The sequence below is a fragment of the Xenopus laevis genome, chromosome 7S (assembly GCF_017654675.1).
Source record: "Xenopus laevis strain J_2021 chromosome 7S, Xenopus_laevis_v10.1, whole genome shotgun sequence".
Taxonomy (NCBI): Eukaryota; Metazoa; Chordata; class Amphibia; order Anura; family Pipidae; genus Xenopus; species Xenopus laevis.
The window spans coordinates 68,868,394-68,887,007 of record NC_054384.1 but is presented as its reverse complement, the minus strand read 5'-3'; the positions used below and the strand labels follow the sequence as shown (position 1 = coordinate 68,887,007).

Genomic DNA, 18,614 nt, shown 5'->3' with positions numbered 1-18,614 from the left:
CGCATGTTTTGTCGCAAGTTCGCGAATATGTTCGCGAACATTTTTTCCGCCGTTCGCTACATCCCTACTGACTGCTGCAATAACAGTAGTCCTTGTAAGGACTGCTTTTATTTATTTTTTTGTTGTTTTACTACTACTACTACTACTACTATAAGAGCCCAGTGCTATTAGTCTAGCAGTGTTGGGGAGTGGGACTGGTGTGCTAATCTGCTGCTCCTAGTAGTTCAGCAGCACCAACTTTAATTTTTTTTTTTTAATATTCATTTTTTTTTTATTTTACTTTTTTTTATTTTACTACCGCTGTAGTAGTGTATAAGTTGACCTTTTAGGCATTATTTGCCCTGTAGGCATTATTTGCACAGTGTTTTCTTCAACCCGCCATCTAGCTGTGTGACCTTGTTCACATTCTGTCTAAATATCCATAATATTACCGTCTCCAGAAAAAACACCGGAGTGACTTTTTTCAAGCAGCCATAATATATTTTACGTAATCCGTATCCACCGCTGTAGTAGTGTATACGTTGACCTTGTAGGCATTATTTGCACAGTGTTTTCTTCAACCCGCCATCTAGCTGTGTGACCTTGTTCACATTCTGTCTAAATATCCATAATATTACCGTCTCCAGAAAAAACACCGGAGTGACTTTTTTCAAGCAGCCATAATATATTTTACGTAATCCGTATCCACCGCTGTAGTAGTGTATACGTTGACCTTGTAGGCATTATTTGCACAGTGTTTTCTTCAACCCGCCATCTAGCTGTGTGACCTTGTTCACATTCTGTCTAAATATCCATAATATTACCGTCTCCAGAAAAAAACACCGGAGTGACTTTTTTCAAGCAGCCATAATATATTTTACGTAATCCGTATCCACCGCTGTAGTAGTGTATACGTTGACCTTGTAGGCATTATTTGCACAGTGTTTTCTTCAACCCGCCATCTAGCTGTGTGACCTTGTTCACATTCTGTCTAAATATCCATAATATTACCGTCTCCAGAAAAAACACCGGAGTGACTTTTTTCAAGCAGCCATAATATATTTTACGTAATCCGTATCCACCGCTGTAGTAGTGTATACGTTGACCTTGTAGGCATTATTTGCACAGTGTTTTCTTCAACCCGCCATCTAGCTGTGTGACCTTGTTCACATTCTGTCTAAATATCCATAATATTACCGTCTCCAGAAAAAACACCGGAGTGACTTTTTTCAAGCAGCCATAATATATTTTACGTAATCCGTATCCACCGCTGTAGTAGTGTATACGTTGACCTTGTAGGCATTATTTGCACACTGTTTTCTTCAACCCGCCATCTAGCTGTGTGTATTATCGTTTCCAGAAAAACCAACTGAGTTTTTGTTGTTGTTGTTGTTTTTTAAAAAATAATGCCAGGCAAAGGCAGGCCGCCACGCAGAGGCCGTGCTAGGGGCCGTGCTGCTATGCAATCCTGTGGCCCTAGCAAATTGCCCAGTTTTAAAAAGCCAATGACCCTGAACTCCCAAAATGCTGAAGAGGTAGTTGACTGGCTTACACAGCACACCCCATCCTCTACCGTTTCTAACTTTACCACAACATCCTCCTCATCCTCCACTGCTATGGCCACCCCACGTAACACTTCCTCCACCACCGGTGCCCCTTCTTCACTGGGGTCAGAGGAGTTATTTTCCCATGAGTTTCTTGAACTGAGTAATGCGCAACCATTATTGCCAGAAGAAGATGAAGGAGATGAGGACCTTACACCAGATTTAATTCTGGCAGAGAACACGACAGAGATGGACATAATGAGTGATGAGGAGGAGGTCCCCGCTGCTGCTTCCTTCTGTGATGTGTCAGAAGAAATTGATGCATCTGAGGAGAATGATGATGAGGAGATTGATGTTTTGTGGGTGCCTAGTAGAAGAGAGCAAGAGGAGGGTAGTTCAGATGGAGAGACGGAGAGTCAGAGAGGCAGTAGGAGAATAAGACTTAGAAGAAGCAGGGAGGACAGCCCGCAGGGATCAGTAGGGCAACAACATGTATCGGCACCTGTGTTCAGCCGGCCAACGCACCCGCCATTGCCGCCAATGCCGCCAACTTCTACTGTTACCGCCAGATCGCACACTTCCAAAAAGTCAGCAGTGTGGGATTTTTTTAATGTGTGTGCCTCTGACAAAAGCATTGTAATTTGCAATGAGTGCAGTCAGAAACTGAGCCTTGGTAAGCCCAACAGCCACATAGGTACAACTTCTATGCGAAGGCACATGAGCGGCAAGCACAAAGCACTTTGGGAGCAACACCTCAAAGGCAACAGGCAAACTAAAAGCCACACTCTTTCTGGTCCAGCATCTTACTGCTCTACCTCTGCTCTCCTTGACCCGTCTGAACCACCCTCCACTCCGCCTTCCACCTTGACCACCTGTTCCCATTCCCAGTCATCTGCCACCAGCCAAGTTTCTGTGAAGGCCATGTTTGAGCGTAAGAAGCCAATGTCTGACTGTCACCCCCTTGCCCGGCGTCTGACAGCTGGCTTGTCTGCACTCTTAGCCCGCCAGCTTTTACCATACCAGCTGGTGGACTCTGAGGCCTTCCGCAAATTTGTAGCAATTGGGACACCGCAGTGGAAGGTACCCAGCCGCAATTTTTTTTCTAAAAAGGGAATACCACACCTGTACCAACATGTGCAGAGCCAAGTTACCGCATCTCTGTCACTTAGTGTTGGGCCAAAGGTCCATATGACTACTGACGCATGGTCCTCCAAGCATGGTCAGGGCAGGTATGTCACCTACACTGCCCACTGGGTGAACTTGGTAATGGCTGGGAAGCAGGGAATGGGTAGCTCAACAACAACAGTGGAGTTGGTGTCACCGCCACGGATTGCACGCGGTTCTGCCACCACCTCTACTCCTCCATCGCTCTCTACCTCGTCTTCTTCTTCTTCTTACTCTGCTGCTGGGTCCTCCTTCTCCTCCTCCACACCTGTGCACCCCCAGCTCCCCCTAGGCTATTCGACGTGCCAGGTACGCCGTTGTCACGCTGTCTTGGGGATGACGTGCCTGGAAAGCAAAAACCATACCGGATCTGTACTCCTGTCATCTCTGCAGTCACAGGCCGATCGGTGGCTGACCCCACACCAACTGCAGATCGGAAAAGTGGTGTGTGACAATGGAAGCAATCTGTTGGCAGCGTTGAGACTAGGCAATTTAACACATGTGCCCTGCATGGCACATGTGTTAAATTTAATAGTCCAACGTTTTGTCTCCAAGTACCCAGGATTCCAGGACGTTCTCACCCAGTCCAGAAAGGTGTCGGCCCATTTCAGACGTTCCTACACAGCCATGGCACGCCTTGCTGACATTCAGCAGCGCTACAACATGCCAGTCAGGCGTTTGATTTCTGACAGCCAGACTCGCTGGAATTCAACGCTCCTTATGTTGGAACGTCTGCTGCAACAACAAAGGGCCGTCAACGAGTACCTTTTTGAACTGGGTGGTAGGACTGGATCTGCACAGCTGGGGATTTTTTTCCCCCGTTACTGGGTGCTTATGCGCGATGCCTGCAGGCTCATGCGACCTTTTGAAGAGGTGACAAATATGGTCAGTCGCACCGAAGGCACCATCAGCGACCTAATACCCTTCGCTTTATTCCTGGAGCGTGCCGTGCGACGAGTGACAGATGAGGCTGTAGACCAGCGTGACGAGGAGCTGGAAGCGCACGATTTCTGGTCGGAATCACCAGAACGAACCCAGGCACCTGCTGCAACGCAGGGAGAGGTGCCAGAAGTGGAGTCAGAGGAGGAAGGTGGCTTTGTGGAGGAGGAGGAGGAGGACCAACAGGAGCAGGCTTCCCAGGGGGCTAGTGGTGACCTTTTGGGGACCCCTGGTCTTGTACGTGGCTGGGGGGAGGAGACCGTGGATGATGCAGTCCTTGATAATGAGGAAGCGGAGATGGATAGCTCTGCATCCAACCTTGTGAGAATGGGGTCTTTCATGCTGTCATGCCTGTTGAAGGACCCCCGTATCAAGAGGCTTAAGGAGAAGGACCTGTACTGGGTCGCAACGCTACTAGACCCTCGGTACAAGCATAAAGTGTCAGAAATGTTACCAACATACCACAAGTCCGAAAAGATGCGGCATTTACAAACCAGCCTGCAAAACATGTTGTACAATGCTTTTAAGGGTGATGTCACTTCAGGAACTCATCAACATTCCAGGGGCAGAGGTGCCAGTAATCCTGCCACGAGCACACCTGCAAGGACAAAGCCCTTTGGCCAGTCTGTAACGTCAGACATGCAAATGTTTTTCTGTCCAAGGCAGCGCCACAACCCTTCTGGATCCACCCTCAAAGAACGCCTCGACCGGCAGGTAGCGGACTACCTGGCATTAACTGCAGATATCGACACTCTGAGGAGCGATGAACCCCTGGACTACTGGGTGCGCAGGCTTGATCTGTGGCCAGAGCTGTCACAATTTGCCATGAACCTCTTGTCTTGCCCAGCCTCAAGTGTGCTCTCAGAAAGGACCTTCAGTGCAGCAGGAGGGATTGTAACTGAGAAGAGAACTCGCCTAGGTCACAAAAGTGTCGATTACCTGACCTTTATTAAAATGAATGAGGGGTGGATCTCGGAGGGTTACTGCACGCCGGAAGACTTGTTCTGACTTCTATGCAGCTGTCCTTCTCTTCAAGCCTCATGACTCCACACACAGCTGTCCTTTAGCGTCCTCCTCCTCCCTCCGCCACCGTTACAAACTAGGGTGCAAACCCTACTGGTTTAATTTTTTCTGGCCTCTGTGCTTCAGTGGCTGCAACCAAAAAAACTGGGCAAACAATGTCTACAAGGTCAACGTATGGCAAAAAATGACTATTTTCAGCATTTATATGGCATATTTTTTCTGGCAACTGTGCTTCAGTGGCTGCGTCCAAAAAAATGCATATTTTCTGCATTTATATGGCATAATTTTTCTGGCCTCTGTGCTTCAGTGGCTGCAACCAAAAAAATGCATATTTTCAGCATTTATATGGCATAATTTTTCTGGCCTCTGTGCTTCAGTGGCTGCAACCAAAAAAATTTATATTTTCAGCATTTATATGGCATAATTTTTCTGGCCTCTGTGCTTCAGTGGCTGCAACCAAAAAAATGCATATTTTCAGCATTTATATGGCATAATTTTTCTGGCCTCTGTGCTTCAGTGGCTGCAACCAAAAAAATGCATATTTTCAGCATTTATATGGCATAATTTTTCTGGCAACTGTGCTTCAGTGGCTGCGACCAAAAAAATGACTATTTTCAGCATTTATATGGCATATTTTTTCTGGCCTCTGTGCTTCAGTGGCTGCGGCCAAAAAAACTGGGCAAACAATGCCTACAAGGTCAACGACGTTGACCTTGTAGGCATTGTTTGCCCAGTTTTTTTGGCCGCAGCCACTGAAGCACAGAGGCCAGAAAAAATATGCCATATAAATGCTGAAAATAGTCATTTTTTGCCATATACGTTGAGTCAACGTATGGCAAAAAATGACTATTTTCAGCATTTATATGGCATATTTTTTCTGGCCTCTGTGCTTCAGTGGCTGCGGCCAAAAAACTGGGCAAACAATGCCTACAAGGTCAACGACGTTGACCTTGTAGGCATTGTTTGCCCAGTTTTTTTGGCCGCAGCCACTGAAGCACAGAGGCCAGAAAAAATATGCCATATAAATGCTGAAAATAGTCATTTTTTGCCATACGTTGACTCAACGTATATGGCAAAAAATGACTATTTTCAGCATTTATATGGCATATTTTTTCTGGCAACTGTGCTTCAGTGGCTGCGACCAAAAAAACTGGGCAAACAATGCCTACAAGGTCAACGTATGGCAAAAAATGACTATTTTCAGCATTTATATGGCATATTTTTTCTGGCAACTGTGCTTCAGTGGCTGCAACCAAAAAAACTGGGCAAACAATGTCTACAAGGTCAACGTATGGCGAAAAATGACTATTTTCAGCATTTATATGGCATATTTTTTCTGGCAACTGTGCTTCAGTGGCTGCAACCAAAAAAACTGGGCAAACAATGTCTACAAGGTCAACGTATGGCGAAAAATGACTATTTTCAGCATTTATATGGCATATTTTTTCTGGCAACTGTGCTTCAGTGGCTGCGTCCAAAAAAACTGGGCAAACAATGCCTACAAGGTCAACGTATGGCAGTTGTTTAAAGAGAACAGTAGATTACTAGCCAGCAAAGCTACCTAAGCTAAAATGTCCCTCAAATCCCTGCAGACTTCTGTCCCTCCAATACAGAGCAGTATCAAGCAGATTACTAGCCAGCAAACTTACTATCATCTGTCCCTGAAATCACTAACAGCTCTCCCCCTACACTATCTCTTCCAAGCACACACAGGCAGATTTTTCAGATACATTTTTGCCCTTGATCCCCCTCTGGCATGCCACTGTCCAGGTCGTTGCACCCTTTAAACAACTTTAAAATCATTTTTCTGGCCAGAAATTTTTTTTTTAGATGTTAAAGTTCGCCTTCCCATTGAAGTCTATGGGGTTCGCGAACCGTTCGCGAACCGCTCGCGTTTTTGCGCAAGTTCGCGAATATGTTCGCAAACTTTTTTTCCGACGTTCGCTACATCCCTATTTATAAATAACCCCCAGTCTTCTACATGAAGTTGCTTCTGGTACCTCTGCTTTCTGCTTTACTACCACGACAGTCAAAACATTCTATCATTCTGTGTGCGATTTATTCAGTAGCAGTGATGCAGAAATTTGTGTTCTTTTTTTTCAGTTTTCAGAAAGAAGATAGCAGTTATTGTGATCTTAGATATGATCCCAACTGGAAAAAACACCAAAGCCATAAACATAGCATGGCAGCTTATACGGACCAAGAGGAGTTCTCTGATGTCTCTTCTAGTTTCTCAGATGACCTGTCAGTACATAATAGATTGATGCATCAGAAAAAAGCAGATGATGAAACCGTTCTTGTTATAAGTGGTAAAACTGAAAACAAACTGCCATGCAGGATGGCAAATAAACACAGAAACAATGTACCTAATGATTTAAGCAACAGGAAAAGTGAATCTTGTGAGGAACTGAGAGTTACCAAAGTCAATAAACACAGGTTCAAGTCTGCAGAATCAAATACTGTTAAGTCAAATAAAGATTTCATAGAAACAAATAAGCTCACGCTTGGGACACATACCACCCATACCAAACAATCATATCTCAATATGTACACAAAGAAAAAAGAGGACGCACCAGATATGGTAAGATAACATTTGTAACTGATTTTTTTTTTATTGAGAATGAGTGTATATATATATGTATATTTAAATTTTACTTGTCTATAAATATACATACTCTCCATATTGTCTGTATATACCAAATTACATTTGTGCCTTTTCTCTTTTTGCTAGAATACTCCTTAGAAGTTTCCCAAAAGGAAAATTCTATTATTTTCCACTATTACTATCACTATTATTATTAATAACACGTATACATATTATTAACGCATACACATATTGACACCTATTTATAAAAGTCAATGCATTTGCAGTGCTGTACAATAGAATTGTGTATATATCAAAAATAGACTTTACATATAAATAATTAATTACGCATAAATATTAAAGGGATGGTTCACCTTTAGGTTAACTTTTAGTATGTTATAGAATGGCCAATTCTAAGCATCTTTTCATTTGGTCTGCATTATTTATTTGGTATAGTTTTTATATAGTATAGTTATTTGTCTTCTTCTTCTGACTCTTTCCAGCTTTCATATGGGGGTCACTGACCCCATCTAATAACAAATGCTCTGTAAGGATACGCATTTATTTAAAAAAGACAACGGAAGACACCCTTGATAGGTCTTTAAAGTTATTTTATCCTTTTTTTTGTATCAAAGGTCTGACCAAAGGTCAGTATAATAAGTTTCACAAGATAAAAAGAGAAGACAAAGAACCCTGTCCAATCCAATTAACTCATTACAATTGGTCATACACCTTCAATTGTAAATGCAACTTTAGGAAAAATCTTAAGTATACAGCCTACTGATACAATCAATAATTATCAATTTAGTATCCACCAATTAATTAATTATTATATTTTAAAGTGCAGTGCAAAATTAATTAGTCCCATCAATTGATTGAATAATACATTAAATAATAAATTGAAAAAAAAACACAATTGTGAGGATAAAAATCCCTTAATTGGGTCCTATAATCCTAAATAGTGCTAACAAGTTGATGATATAATAGTGATATAAAGTGCAGTAGGTTAAAATATTCCCAAGTTGATTAAGAAAGTATGGAATGTAGTAAGGTGACCATAAATTATTTAGGATAGGATTAATTAGGCTTTTTATCAATTTATTTTATTAATTTATGGCCACCTTACTACATTCCAGGGTGCTACAGATAGCTGTATTATCCAATAATTCCAAAAATAGGTGCACATCTGGATTTGTAGAGAAATTAAAAATTCATATTTTATTGGTTACATTTTAAATAACTGCCCAATGTTTTGGTCTCTTTCTAAGACCTTTCTCAAGACCTGTTCACAGTAAAACAACATTACTTAACTAGATAAAGTGCACACCCACTAGATCATTTGACTGGGAGGAAACCCTGCACCAGGAAACAGAGATCCATATATTGTAACAAGTATGTATTTAACTTAAATATGATATAACGTTAATATTATAATCAATGTAACATTCAATCGACTTTTCAGTCAGAGGGAACAGTATTCAAACCCAAAGGGGCAAGGGTATTTAATTTATGTATCCAGAAAGACTCCCTCTGGGGGGAGTAATTTAGACCTATCACCTCCTCTCCTCATAGGTTGGATATGGTCTATAGGCTAGCCTCATATTTAAATGTAGACTACCTATGTCCCATTTCTAGGTAATGCTTGGCAACCGGTATATTGGTTATACCATCTCTAAACACTGTGCTAATTGCTGATAGATGTATATCCATTCTTAGCCGCAGTGTCTGATCCATTTAGTTAAAGGACGTGTCAAGAGTCATATACCTGCAAGAAGTGCAAGTAGGGCAACGAAACGAGACAGGTTTCACTCCCGCTAACCAACCAATAGGCTTTTCTTGATAGCATCCAACTGGATCATTCTTAACTAGAAGATCCCTTAAATTTAAACCCCTTTTAAAGAAAAAAAAAAATACATACACACACACACACATATATATATATATATATATATATATATATATATATATATATATATATAGCGCTATATAAATAAATGATGATGATATATATATATATATATATATATATAACAAACAAGGGAAAGTCATCCCATATCTGGCCAGTCCTACGCTTCATTTTCATCTGATTCATTAAGAATTCAATTGCTTAATTATACATTTTACAAAGGGACTAAGTTTTACCTGCAACTTACTAGCTGCTTTCAAAGTAAAACTCACAAACTTGGCTACCCTTTTATTAGACACCAGTGGGATCACCTGACTATAGCTGGGAAGGGTGGGAGCTACAACATGGAGCTGGTCACTGCTCCTGTATAACTATAACAAACAAGGGAAAGTTGTGCTCACCACTATTTTTTAAAACCATTAGACGGGGGTGCAATGAGGCTGTGACCACAAAATACATATAGTCAACTACAAGAGTCCTCTGCACTCAACCCATTATCAATATATTTAAGACAGAGACATTTTGTGCATACTGATACTAAAAATGCCTTACCCTTTAAACAAAACAGGGATTGTTTGTCCATATATTGCAATATATTTAAGCTGGCCAACTACGTCAAAGTCATCTCATATCTGGCCAGTCCTATGCTCAATTTTATCTGATTCATTAAGAATTCTATTGCTTCATTATACATTTTACAAAGGGACTAGGTTTTACCTGCAACTTACTTGCTGCTTTCAAAGTAAAACTCCCAAACTTGGCTGCCCTTTTATTAGACACCAGTGGGATCACCTGACTATAGCTGGGAAGGGTGGGAGCTATATATATATACACACACAAGAAAATGATAAAGGCTCTGGACACAAGCCGAAACGTTGATTACTGCAAACATGTCGAAATAAACTATTTTTTATTGAAGAAATCCCAGGAGTGCGCTACCACATTTTCTTGTATCTATTACTTCCCAGGAGCAGCACCCGGGTATGTACAAAATAGGAGTGTGGATCACAGAGACTGTTTTATATATATATTTACACTACACTATATTAATAAATATCTCTGCTATTCTACACTACCCATAATATTTGCCATTCATGCAAAAATGGGATTTACCTTAATTCCACAAAATCATAATTGTTCTCAAGGTTTGCTGTTTTCAGTTGCTGAGTGTGTTTATGGGTATTTTTATGCACATTTGTCAACTCATAATATTCAAAATAATATCAACTTTTTAGTGTTTTCTTATTCTCTAGGAACCTTATGATTTTTCTTGAGAGAAAGAGAAGTAGATGTCCAATCTAGCTCAGCTGTACTCAAAATGAGTTGCTTTCCTACCTACAAACCATCACTTCAAAGGGAGGAACATAATGTACAAATTTTTAATGGCTCTAGACCAAGGCACTCAGACTCTCAGTGCACTACGGCTTGCCTCCGTGTAAACACCTAATCAAGATTGTCTGTGCTTCTACAATAGCAGCCAAATGCAATTCGAGAACCAAAAGCCTTTGAAGTCTTGGCTGCTAAGGCCGGTTTTCTAGTCTTGGATAATGACATGACATGATTGCTGTCTTTGTTGTACCTTTTCTGTGGAGAAACAATTATAGGCCTCAATTTAACAGAATAGACATTACACAGCTTATGATGCTCAAAATGCAATTTCATTTGATCATTTTCTCAATTTGATTGGTATTAATAGAATAGTTCACAAAAAATGCTACCAGAGGTTGTGTCCTGTTCCACTTTCAAAGGGATAATGTAGATGTATGCTTTACTGGCCCTGTAAACTATCACTGCACTGCACTGTGTTTTCCAAAACAATATAATCATAAAAAGACAAAAAGAATGGCAAAAGGATTTTTTTTTTATTTTTAACCATGTAGATTATGTTTAATAAAAAAAATATATATATATATTTATATATATTTTATATATATATATATATATATATATATATATATATGCATACAAAGATATACATATATCTCAACATATTTGTATAATCAACTGAGTTGTGTTAAATACTAATCATTATCACCAAGGGACATGTTTATCAAAAGTTGAACTCGAATGACTTTGAAACTCTAATAGAATCTTGTTTAAGAAAAACCTTGAACGTCTAAAACTCAAACGAATATTACCGACCCAAAAACTCGAATCGAATTTGAATCAAATTCGACTAAACTCAAATCGAGTGTGAGCTAACTGTAGCATTCTATATCTATTGTTTTAGAAAGGGTTTATTTTTTGGAACATTTTATCAAAGGCCGAATTTTGAATTTATGTGATTTTTTTTTACTCTAATAAATTTGAATTTACTTAAAACTCAAATGTTCTTGTTTTAGAAAAAACTCGAATGTCTAAAATTCAAACAAATGTTATTGACCAAAAAAGTTGAATTCTAATCGAATTCGAATGAAACTAGTTTCGAGTTTTTCTCCAAAATAACTTGAATGTCATAAAGGCTATTAACATCTTCAAATGGGTCACAACAAGATGGACATTATTCCAGACTTTTTTTTTTATTGAAGCCCAAGGGGCCCATTTACTTAGCTTGAGTGAAGGAATATATTAAAAAAAACTTCGAATTTCGAATGATTTTTTTGGCTACTTCGACCATCAAATTGGCTACTTCGACCTTCGACTACGACTTCAACTTCGAATCGAACGATTTGAACTAAAAATCATTTGAATATTCGACCATTCGATAATCAAAGTACTGTCTCTTTAAAAAAAACTTTGACCCCCCACTTCGCCACCTAAAACCTACCGAGGTGCAATATTAGCCTACGGGGAAGGTCCCCATAGGCTTTCTAACAAATTTTTGGTCGAAGAAAAATCGTTCGATTGATGGATTAAAATCCTTCGATTTTTCATTCGATCATTTGATCGAACTATTTGCGGTAAATCCTTCAATATTTGAAGTCGAAGGATTTACATTCGGCAGTCGAATATCGAGTGTTAATTAACCCTCGATATTCGACCCTAGGTAAATCTGCCCCCTATTGTGTGCGTCATCTCCCAAAGTATTATTCTACACATGTTATGTCCAAATTAGATTGGAGGCATTAATTTGAATACTACAGATCAAATGACTTGGCCAGCACTGATTTTACTTACCAAATGTCAATTAGACTTAATGAGATATGGACATGGAATGCTAGCTATAGAATGAACAAAGTTGCAGAAAAGCACACCATACTTGGGGGCAGATTTATTAAGGTTTGAATTGTAAATTCAAATTTAAAATTTCGAGTTGGATTTTTGGTCAAAACTCATTCTCATTTGGTCAAAAACAAATTCTAGTTGGGAATAATCCAAAATTGTATTCAAATTCGAGATTTATCATACCTTGACCCTGGGAACAACTCGAATTTGATAGTAATCTGCTATTGACTTCCACATGAACTCGGCAGATTTTAGGTGGCGTACTATCTTGTCTGACTATTGAACTTCTTCCTGCTGAACTTAGGTTAAGAATAGAATTGATACTCAAAATGACCCATCTGAATGCTTAGATTGATCCTGTTACCAATTACGTGCTTTGTCTAAAAACATGTTTATGAAAACTGAGATTTTTATAATGTATCTTGCAAGCAGTGCCTAACATTGATCCTATCAACCTCACCTAATGTCTATTCTGATCTAAACCTTTGATTGTTCATTTTGCTCATGTGGTCTGGACTTTGTGCCATATTTTTGTTTAGCAGCATCCTCACTGCTACTGCTATCACTTTGTTTCATCTTTTCTACATTAAGGTTATAACCCATCCTTTTTTTTTTTGCAATTGCAATGATCCTTTCATATTTTTTAGGTTAAAGAAAATAAAGAAATCAATTCTGTAAAGAATATAACAGAGCCTAGAAGTCGAGTTGCAAATTTGGTGAAACCATCTAGAAAACCAAAACATACACGTCAAGAACATCATTTATCGGCACACAAATTTAAGCAAACTGTTTTAGCAAATGAAATGCCTAAGGATACATATATTCCAAGTCACATTATCAAAGACAGACAATTCATTAACATAACATCTTCAACAAGCATGCCAGATTTATTACTGAACATGGATTTATCAAAGCAAAAATACACTACAACAAAACAGGTTACTCCCAAGGAGTCCCCTTCTGGATTCTTCCCAGCTGCAAAAGACAATTATTATGACAAACATTTTCTTTCTTCTGGTCAAGTATTGAATGGTTATATTGCTACTGATAACCTTCATCTCAACCAATGGCAAGACACAAAATGGTAAGCACAAAAACAGAACAAAACATATCAACCAAATCAAGACAGACACAATTTTTATGATGTTATTGAAATGAAAAATATCATTTTGGGAGGACACGGTTCTATAACAAGGTATTGTAAGAACTTCTAGACTACTCTAAGCACCTGTACCTATGTGTGTATATGCTTTGGGGAGGGTGGCAAGGTTCAAGACGATTTACTGACATTTATTTCCATAAGTCTTCATAGATCCACATAGCCATACCATGTCTTCCTTCCTGAATGTGAATAAAGTTATGGGATTTCGTATTGGGAAACCTGATATCCAGAAATGTCTGGATTATGGGAAGGCCATCTCCTAAAGAAGGGGTCCCCAGCCTTTTCACCTGTGAGCCATAATCAAGTTGGGGAGCAACACATGCACAGAAAAAGTTCTTGGGGTGCCAAATAAGAGCTGTGAATGGTTATTTCTTAGCTCTGTTTGGCAGTACACCTGGTTTTATGCAACTTGCCTACAAACATGGAATTCAAAAATAAGCTCCTTTTTTGGCAGCAAAATCCAAGTGGCTGGTGAACAACATGTTGCTCAGGAGCCACTGGTTGGGGATCACTGCTCTAAAGTGTCCATTTTAAAATTATTTCCTTTTTTGAGTAGTAATAAAACAATACCTAAGCTGCATAAATCCATATTGGTTGCAAAATCAGAGGGAAGATATGGTGATCCAAATTACATAGACAAACATTTTTGTATTTTTTTCATACACAGTGATGATATCTTATTGAATCAAAATCATATTGAAATGGGATATGCACCATTTAATGGAGTTAAAGTCTATGAGTATTTGACTACAATATCGCAAATGGAAAATGATAATTTCATAAACGAAGAAGACAGAAATCAGAATACCCATTCCAATCCAGAATCCGATGGATGTCAAACAGTGTTGAAAAAGAATCATGAAACCCAAAGAAAGGTAAGCTATCAACAATGAGAAATTTCACAATGCTTGAAATTTTTTTTGATTGTATTTTTTAATTGTAATATGGTTATACTTAGATAATATACTTGAGGTTTCTGTATAGTGAGCACAATTTCTGGCTTATCAAATAAGCATTCCTACTCCATTGATAGAAGGTAGCCATATTCTCATGTAAGAATCGATGCCTGGGTGACCAATTCACAAAAAATGGAGAAAATAATAAATCCTGGCACTATTGGGACTTTTTAAAGTGAAGAAACAGTTTGGTCTCTAAACAGACAATAAGAAATCCAGTAAGTGAATTGAGGGAATTAAAAAATGCAGATATATTATGCAGCATAATATTATAAAGCATGGATTGTTTTCTATATAAAACATGTTTGTAAAACAAATGGCGGCAATTTAACATGGCAGCACAACAGAATTCAAAATACTTATATATGCTATATTTTAGATGTGCTTGTTCTACCAACTGTCCCTTTTCATACATTAAACCACTTCATTCCAGACCACAGGAGACACCAAGCAGGAGACACAACAATTAATGACCAGAACATTTGTTATTTTTCCTTCTTATTTTTATCAGAATGGTTAGTGTCATATCATTTGACTGAAACAAATTTGTATGTCGCACAAAGAATAAAGTCTGCACATTTATGGCCAGTTTAAGTCTCAGAAACAAGGGATAGTTGTAGAATGTGCAGATACCAATGTAAAAATGATCAGAAGAATAAACACTAGAGTGGTGGAAATGCAGGGGTATGTTTGCTAAAGGCTGAAGTGGCCGTCGCTAACAAAAATTCGCCAGAAATACAATCCACAGGGACATCACTATTTTACAGGTGTAGAGGGCAATTCTGTACCGAAAGAGTTAATCGAAGTTTTGAAGAAAACGATTTTCACAGGCGAATTTTCGCTCAGGCAAACGATCATTACTCTGCAAATTCACTAAAGTGCAAATTTTCCATTACGCTACCCCTTTTGCCAGAGTTTCCTTCGCCAGCTTAGACCTGGTGAACTGATAAGCTGAAGCTAAATCCTCCTCAATGTTATGTCAGTGACATCATATCCTGTATGCTGAAAAGTAAAAAAAACAAAACTGGCGATTTTTCATATTTTAAAGTGGGATGGTGTTTAAAAGTTAAAACTTAAATATTTTTGTTTTGATATTTTTTTTAACCTTTTGAGGGTCATGCCACATTGCTTTAGGGTGGGCTCATGTCTAGGGCATTAGATGATCTCTTTATTTTGCTTCCTTAAACATTTGTCCTAATAAGTGACACTTCAAGCATTTGCACCAACATCACTAAAAGACATATATAAGACCTATATGTACCTGCCCTATTCAAATTGACCTAAGTGTAAGTGTGTTAATGAAGTTTCGACAAGCAGAAATGAACGCAAGTGAAAGTCCGATATGAAATGCTTGCACTGACGAATATAACCTAGCAAAACTTCACCAGTATTCGGCTGCCGAGACATAACTTCGCATTTCGATGAATTAACATATGCGCTGCAAATTAACGTCTGACGAAGTGACGCGAAGTGTGGCAAATCCTTCCCAGGACTTTAGTGAATTTGCAAGGAAATGGCAAGGAAAAATTGCACGGTAATTTCAATAGTAGATAGAGACTAATGAAAGACTAATAGGAATGATTAATGATGGAGAATCCTCTTGCATCTGTAATTAAGTTTAAGGAAACCCTAGATTGGAGAAGTAGGGGAGCAAAAGAGGAAATTACTGGTCTTCGCAAAATTTCGATTTTGAATTCCTGTTTTCTCAAGTGTTTTTGTGAATATTGTATTGCAGGGAATTTATAACCATTTATAACAATTAGCCTTTCTTTTTTCTCCATATGAATTTGCATATATCTTGATAAATTCAGCTAGCATTGATAGGAAAACTATTGTTTTACTACAAAATCCGTTCTTATCTTAAAATTCTCAGTATCTGAAGAGATACCCCATATTTACCTGAAACTCTCCCATCAATTCCTGACTCTCCCATCAATTGATACTGACTATTCACCAGAGTGTTTTAAGCAGGAAGTTCAAACTTAAAATTGTGTCTGTTATCCAGTGTCATAACATGATTTGGCCAGCCCCCCCCTCCAAATTCTTCCTCCAAGCTGCGTTCACACCCAAGTGTCCTCATCTGTACAAACTATAGCAAAGAACAGCACAGCAAGTGTGGTTGAGCCATATAGCAGATCCCCTCTTCCCAGGTCTCCCCAACTTAAGGTAGAAAATTATAATAAGATCTCATTAATAAAAAACAAAGATCAGTTAGTTGTAGAGAGCATGGCTATTATATTGGCCATAGTGGGCACTATTGTGGCACTTGCTCCATATAAATCAAAGTGATACCCATTCTAGATGATAACAACCCAGTAGGGATGGCCGAATTTATTCGCCTCCTTTCACCTCGGAAATGACGGCCATAGACTAGTATGGTGTCGCACGTCAAAAAAAATATTTCTGACGCCCATAAACTTTAATGGGCATCGGTGGCATTTCACTGGCTGCAAATTTTTGCCGAAACGAAATGTGTCAAATTCACCCAAGCCTACAACCCAGTTGTTATGTGGGTTTACATGTAGATATCCCTTCCTCGGGTTTTAGAAGTCAGAGTAATTAGTCTCTAGGTGGTATCACTTAAAAACTGTATGTTGTTTTCATTGCCTTTAAACGTTGGATTCCATATATTTTATTGGCACTTAAAAAAATAATTTTCCTGTTAGATTTTTCTAGAAAGCTAGTGGTTTGTCCACAAATCACAATAAATGTTTGGACCTGCTTGTTCCTATTTATCACATGTAAGTTGGGACATATCAATCCTCACTGTAAACCTTGGAACTGATTCTGAAGTGTGCACAGAATAGTCTGTAAGGGGTGGTGACAGTCCAAACTAGTACTATACATTTTATCTCACTGGTCACAGTGAAACGGCTGCACTACTAAGTGTTCCACTATTCAGTACAGAAGATTATTAGGGGATACCTAGCAGCTAATGTTTCCAGTGTTGTTTCCCCCCCTACTCCAGCATGGATTGGGTAAAATCAAGTGGAATCTTAATTTGGGTTCATCTGTATGCTGTAAGGGCCCAAGGAGATAGAGGATGTTAACAATAAATCACAGGCAATGAACTCAACAAAGAATTTTAAATCAGTTCAGAGTAGTTTGAATCAATCGCTGATTAATGCTTATCTCTACAAAATCTGTCTGAATTTTGATTCATTCCCATTGGAGTCGCTCATGTCTCTTGCCATATGATGTTATTTGTAGGCATCAGCTGATACTTCAAAATAGTTCAATAAGAGCATTTGCAAGAGAACTGTTTATTTTATTGATTGCTTCTTGTAAAATGGACTGCTCAGAAGCTTGACACATTGTCAAGCAACAAGGGTGTCTATTGATAAGCAGATATTTAAAGAACGTTGCTAAGCCATTATGTCCCTCTTAGTCCTGTACTTTTACTATAGCTTTAAATTGTTGGTTTTGTTATTCTATTTTTGTTACGAACTTTCTGATGTTCTCTGATTAGCAGGCTGCACCTTCTAACAAGGTAAACACTTTATTGGCTACATTCTGATTCCACTAAATTTGTAAATTATAATTTAAAATCAGTATATGTTTATCCTTTTTCCAATCTCTGAGTCTGACTTTTAAGGCTATGCAACAGGAGCCAGCTCTTCTTTAGTTTTAATCAGCTGGCTTGTGGCATTGTTTCAGGAGTCAGAGCCAGGGGTGCATATTTTGCTTTTAACATTGAACACATTTTTAAATAACTTTAAAATCACTGCATTTTTTTAATGAATGTACATTGGAAAGTAACCTATAAAGGATACATTTTTGTATACAATAAAGGATATTGCACACAACCCATTGTGAAATGGAAAAAGATTATTAATGCACACAAACACAGGGATATAACATAACATGGAAAAACATTACCATAGTCTAGGGGTTTATTTACTAAAACTTGACTTTTTCTCACTTTATTAAAAAAAATTCAACCAAACTCTCAAACCCAAATCCCCTTCATTTATTAATAATTATTCACTTAATAATTATTCACATAAAAATAGACAAAAAAGTCATGACAAAATAATGAGACAATTGACTGTTACACAACTGTCACTGTTACGTAACAAATTTGAATATATCGAGTTATTTAGCAAAACCAGCATCAAACACCCGAAAATTATGAAGGCAAAAACATCTTTAAATGGTTAAAGGAACCTCTGCCATTGACTTTTACATGAAT

At 38.5% G+C, this 18,614-nt stretch overlaps 1 protein-coding gene across 1 annotated transcript in view; it reads left to right on the top strand.

Annotated features, from left to right (window-relative positions):
• The window catches only part of LOC108697608 (jhy protein homolog), a 41,965-nt gene that overhangs the window by 12,411 nt on the left and 10,940 nt on the right, over positions 1-18,614 (top strand). Inside the window, exons 3-5 of the mRNA XM_018227798.2 lie at positions 6,753-7,230; positions 12,952-13,388; positions 14,134-14,341. Coding sequence (XP_018083287.1) covers positions 6,753-7,230; positions 12,952-13,388; positions 14,134-14,341 — 1,123 coding nt within the window. The remainder of the gene's footprint in view (positions 1-6,752; positions 7,231-12,951; positions 13,389-14,133; positions 14,342-18,614) is intronic.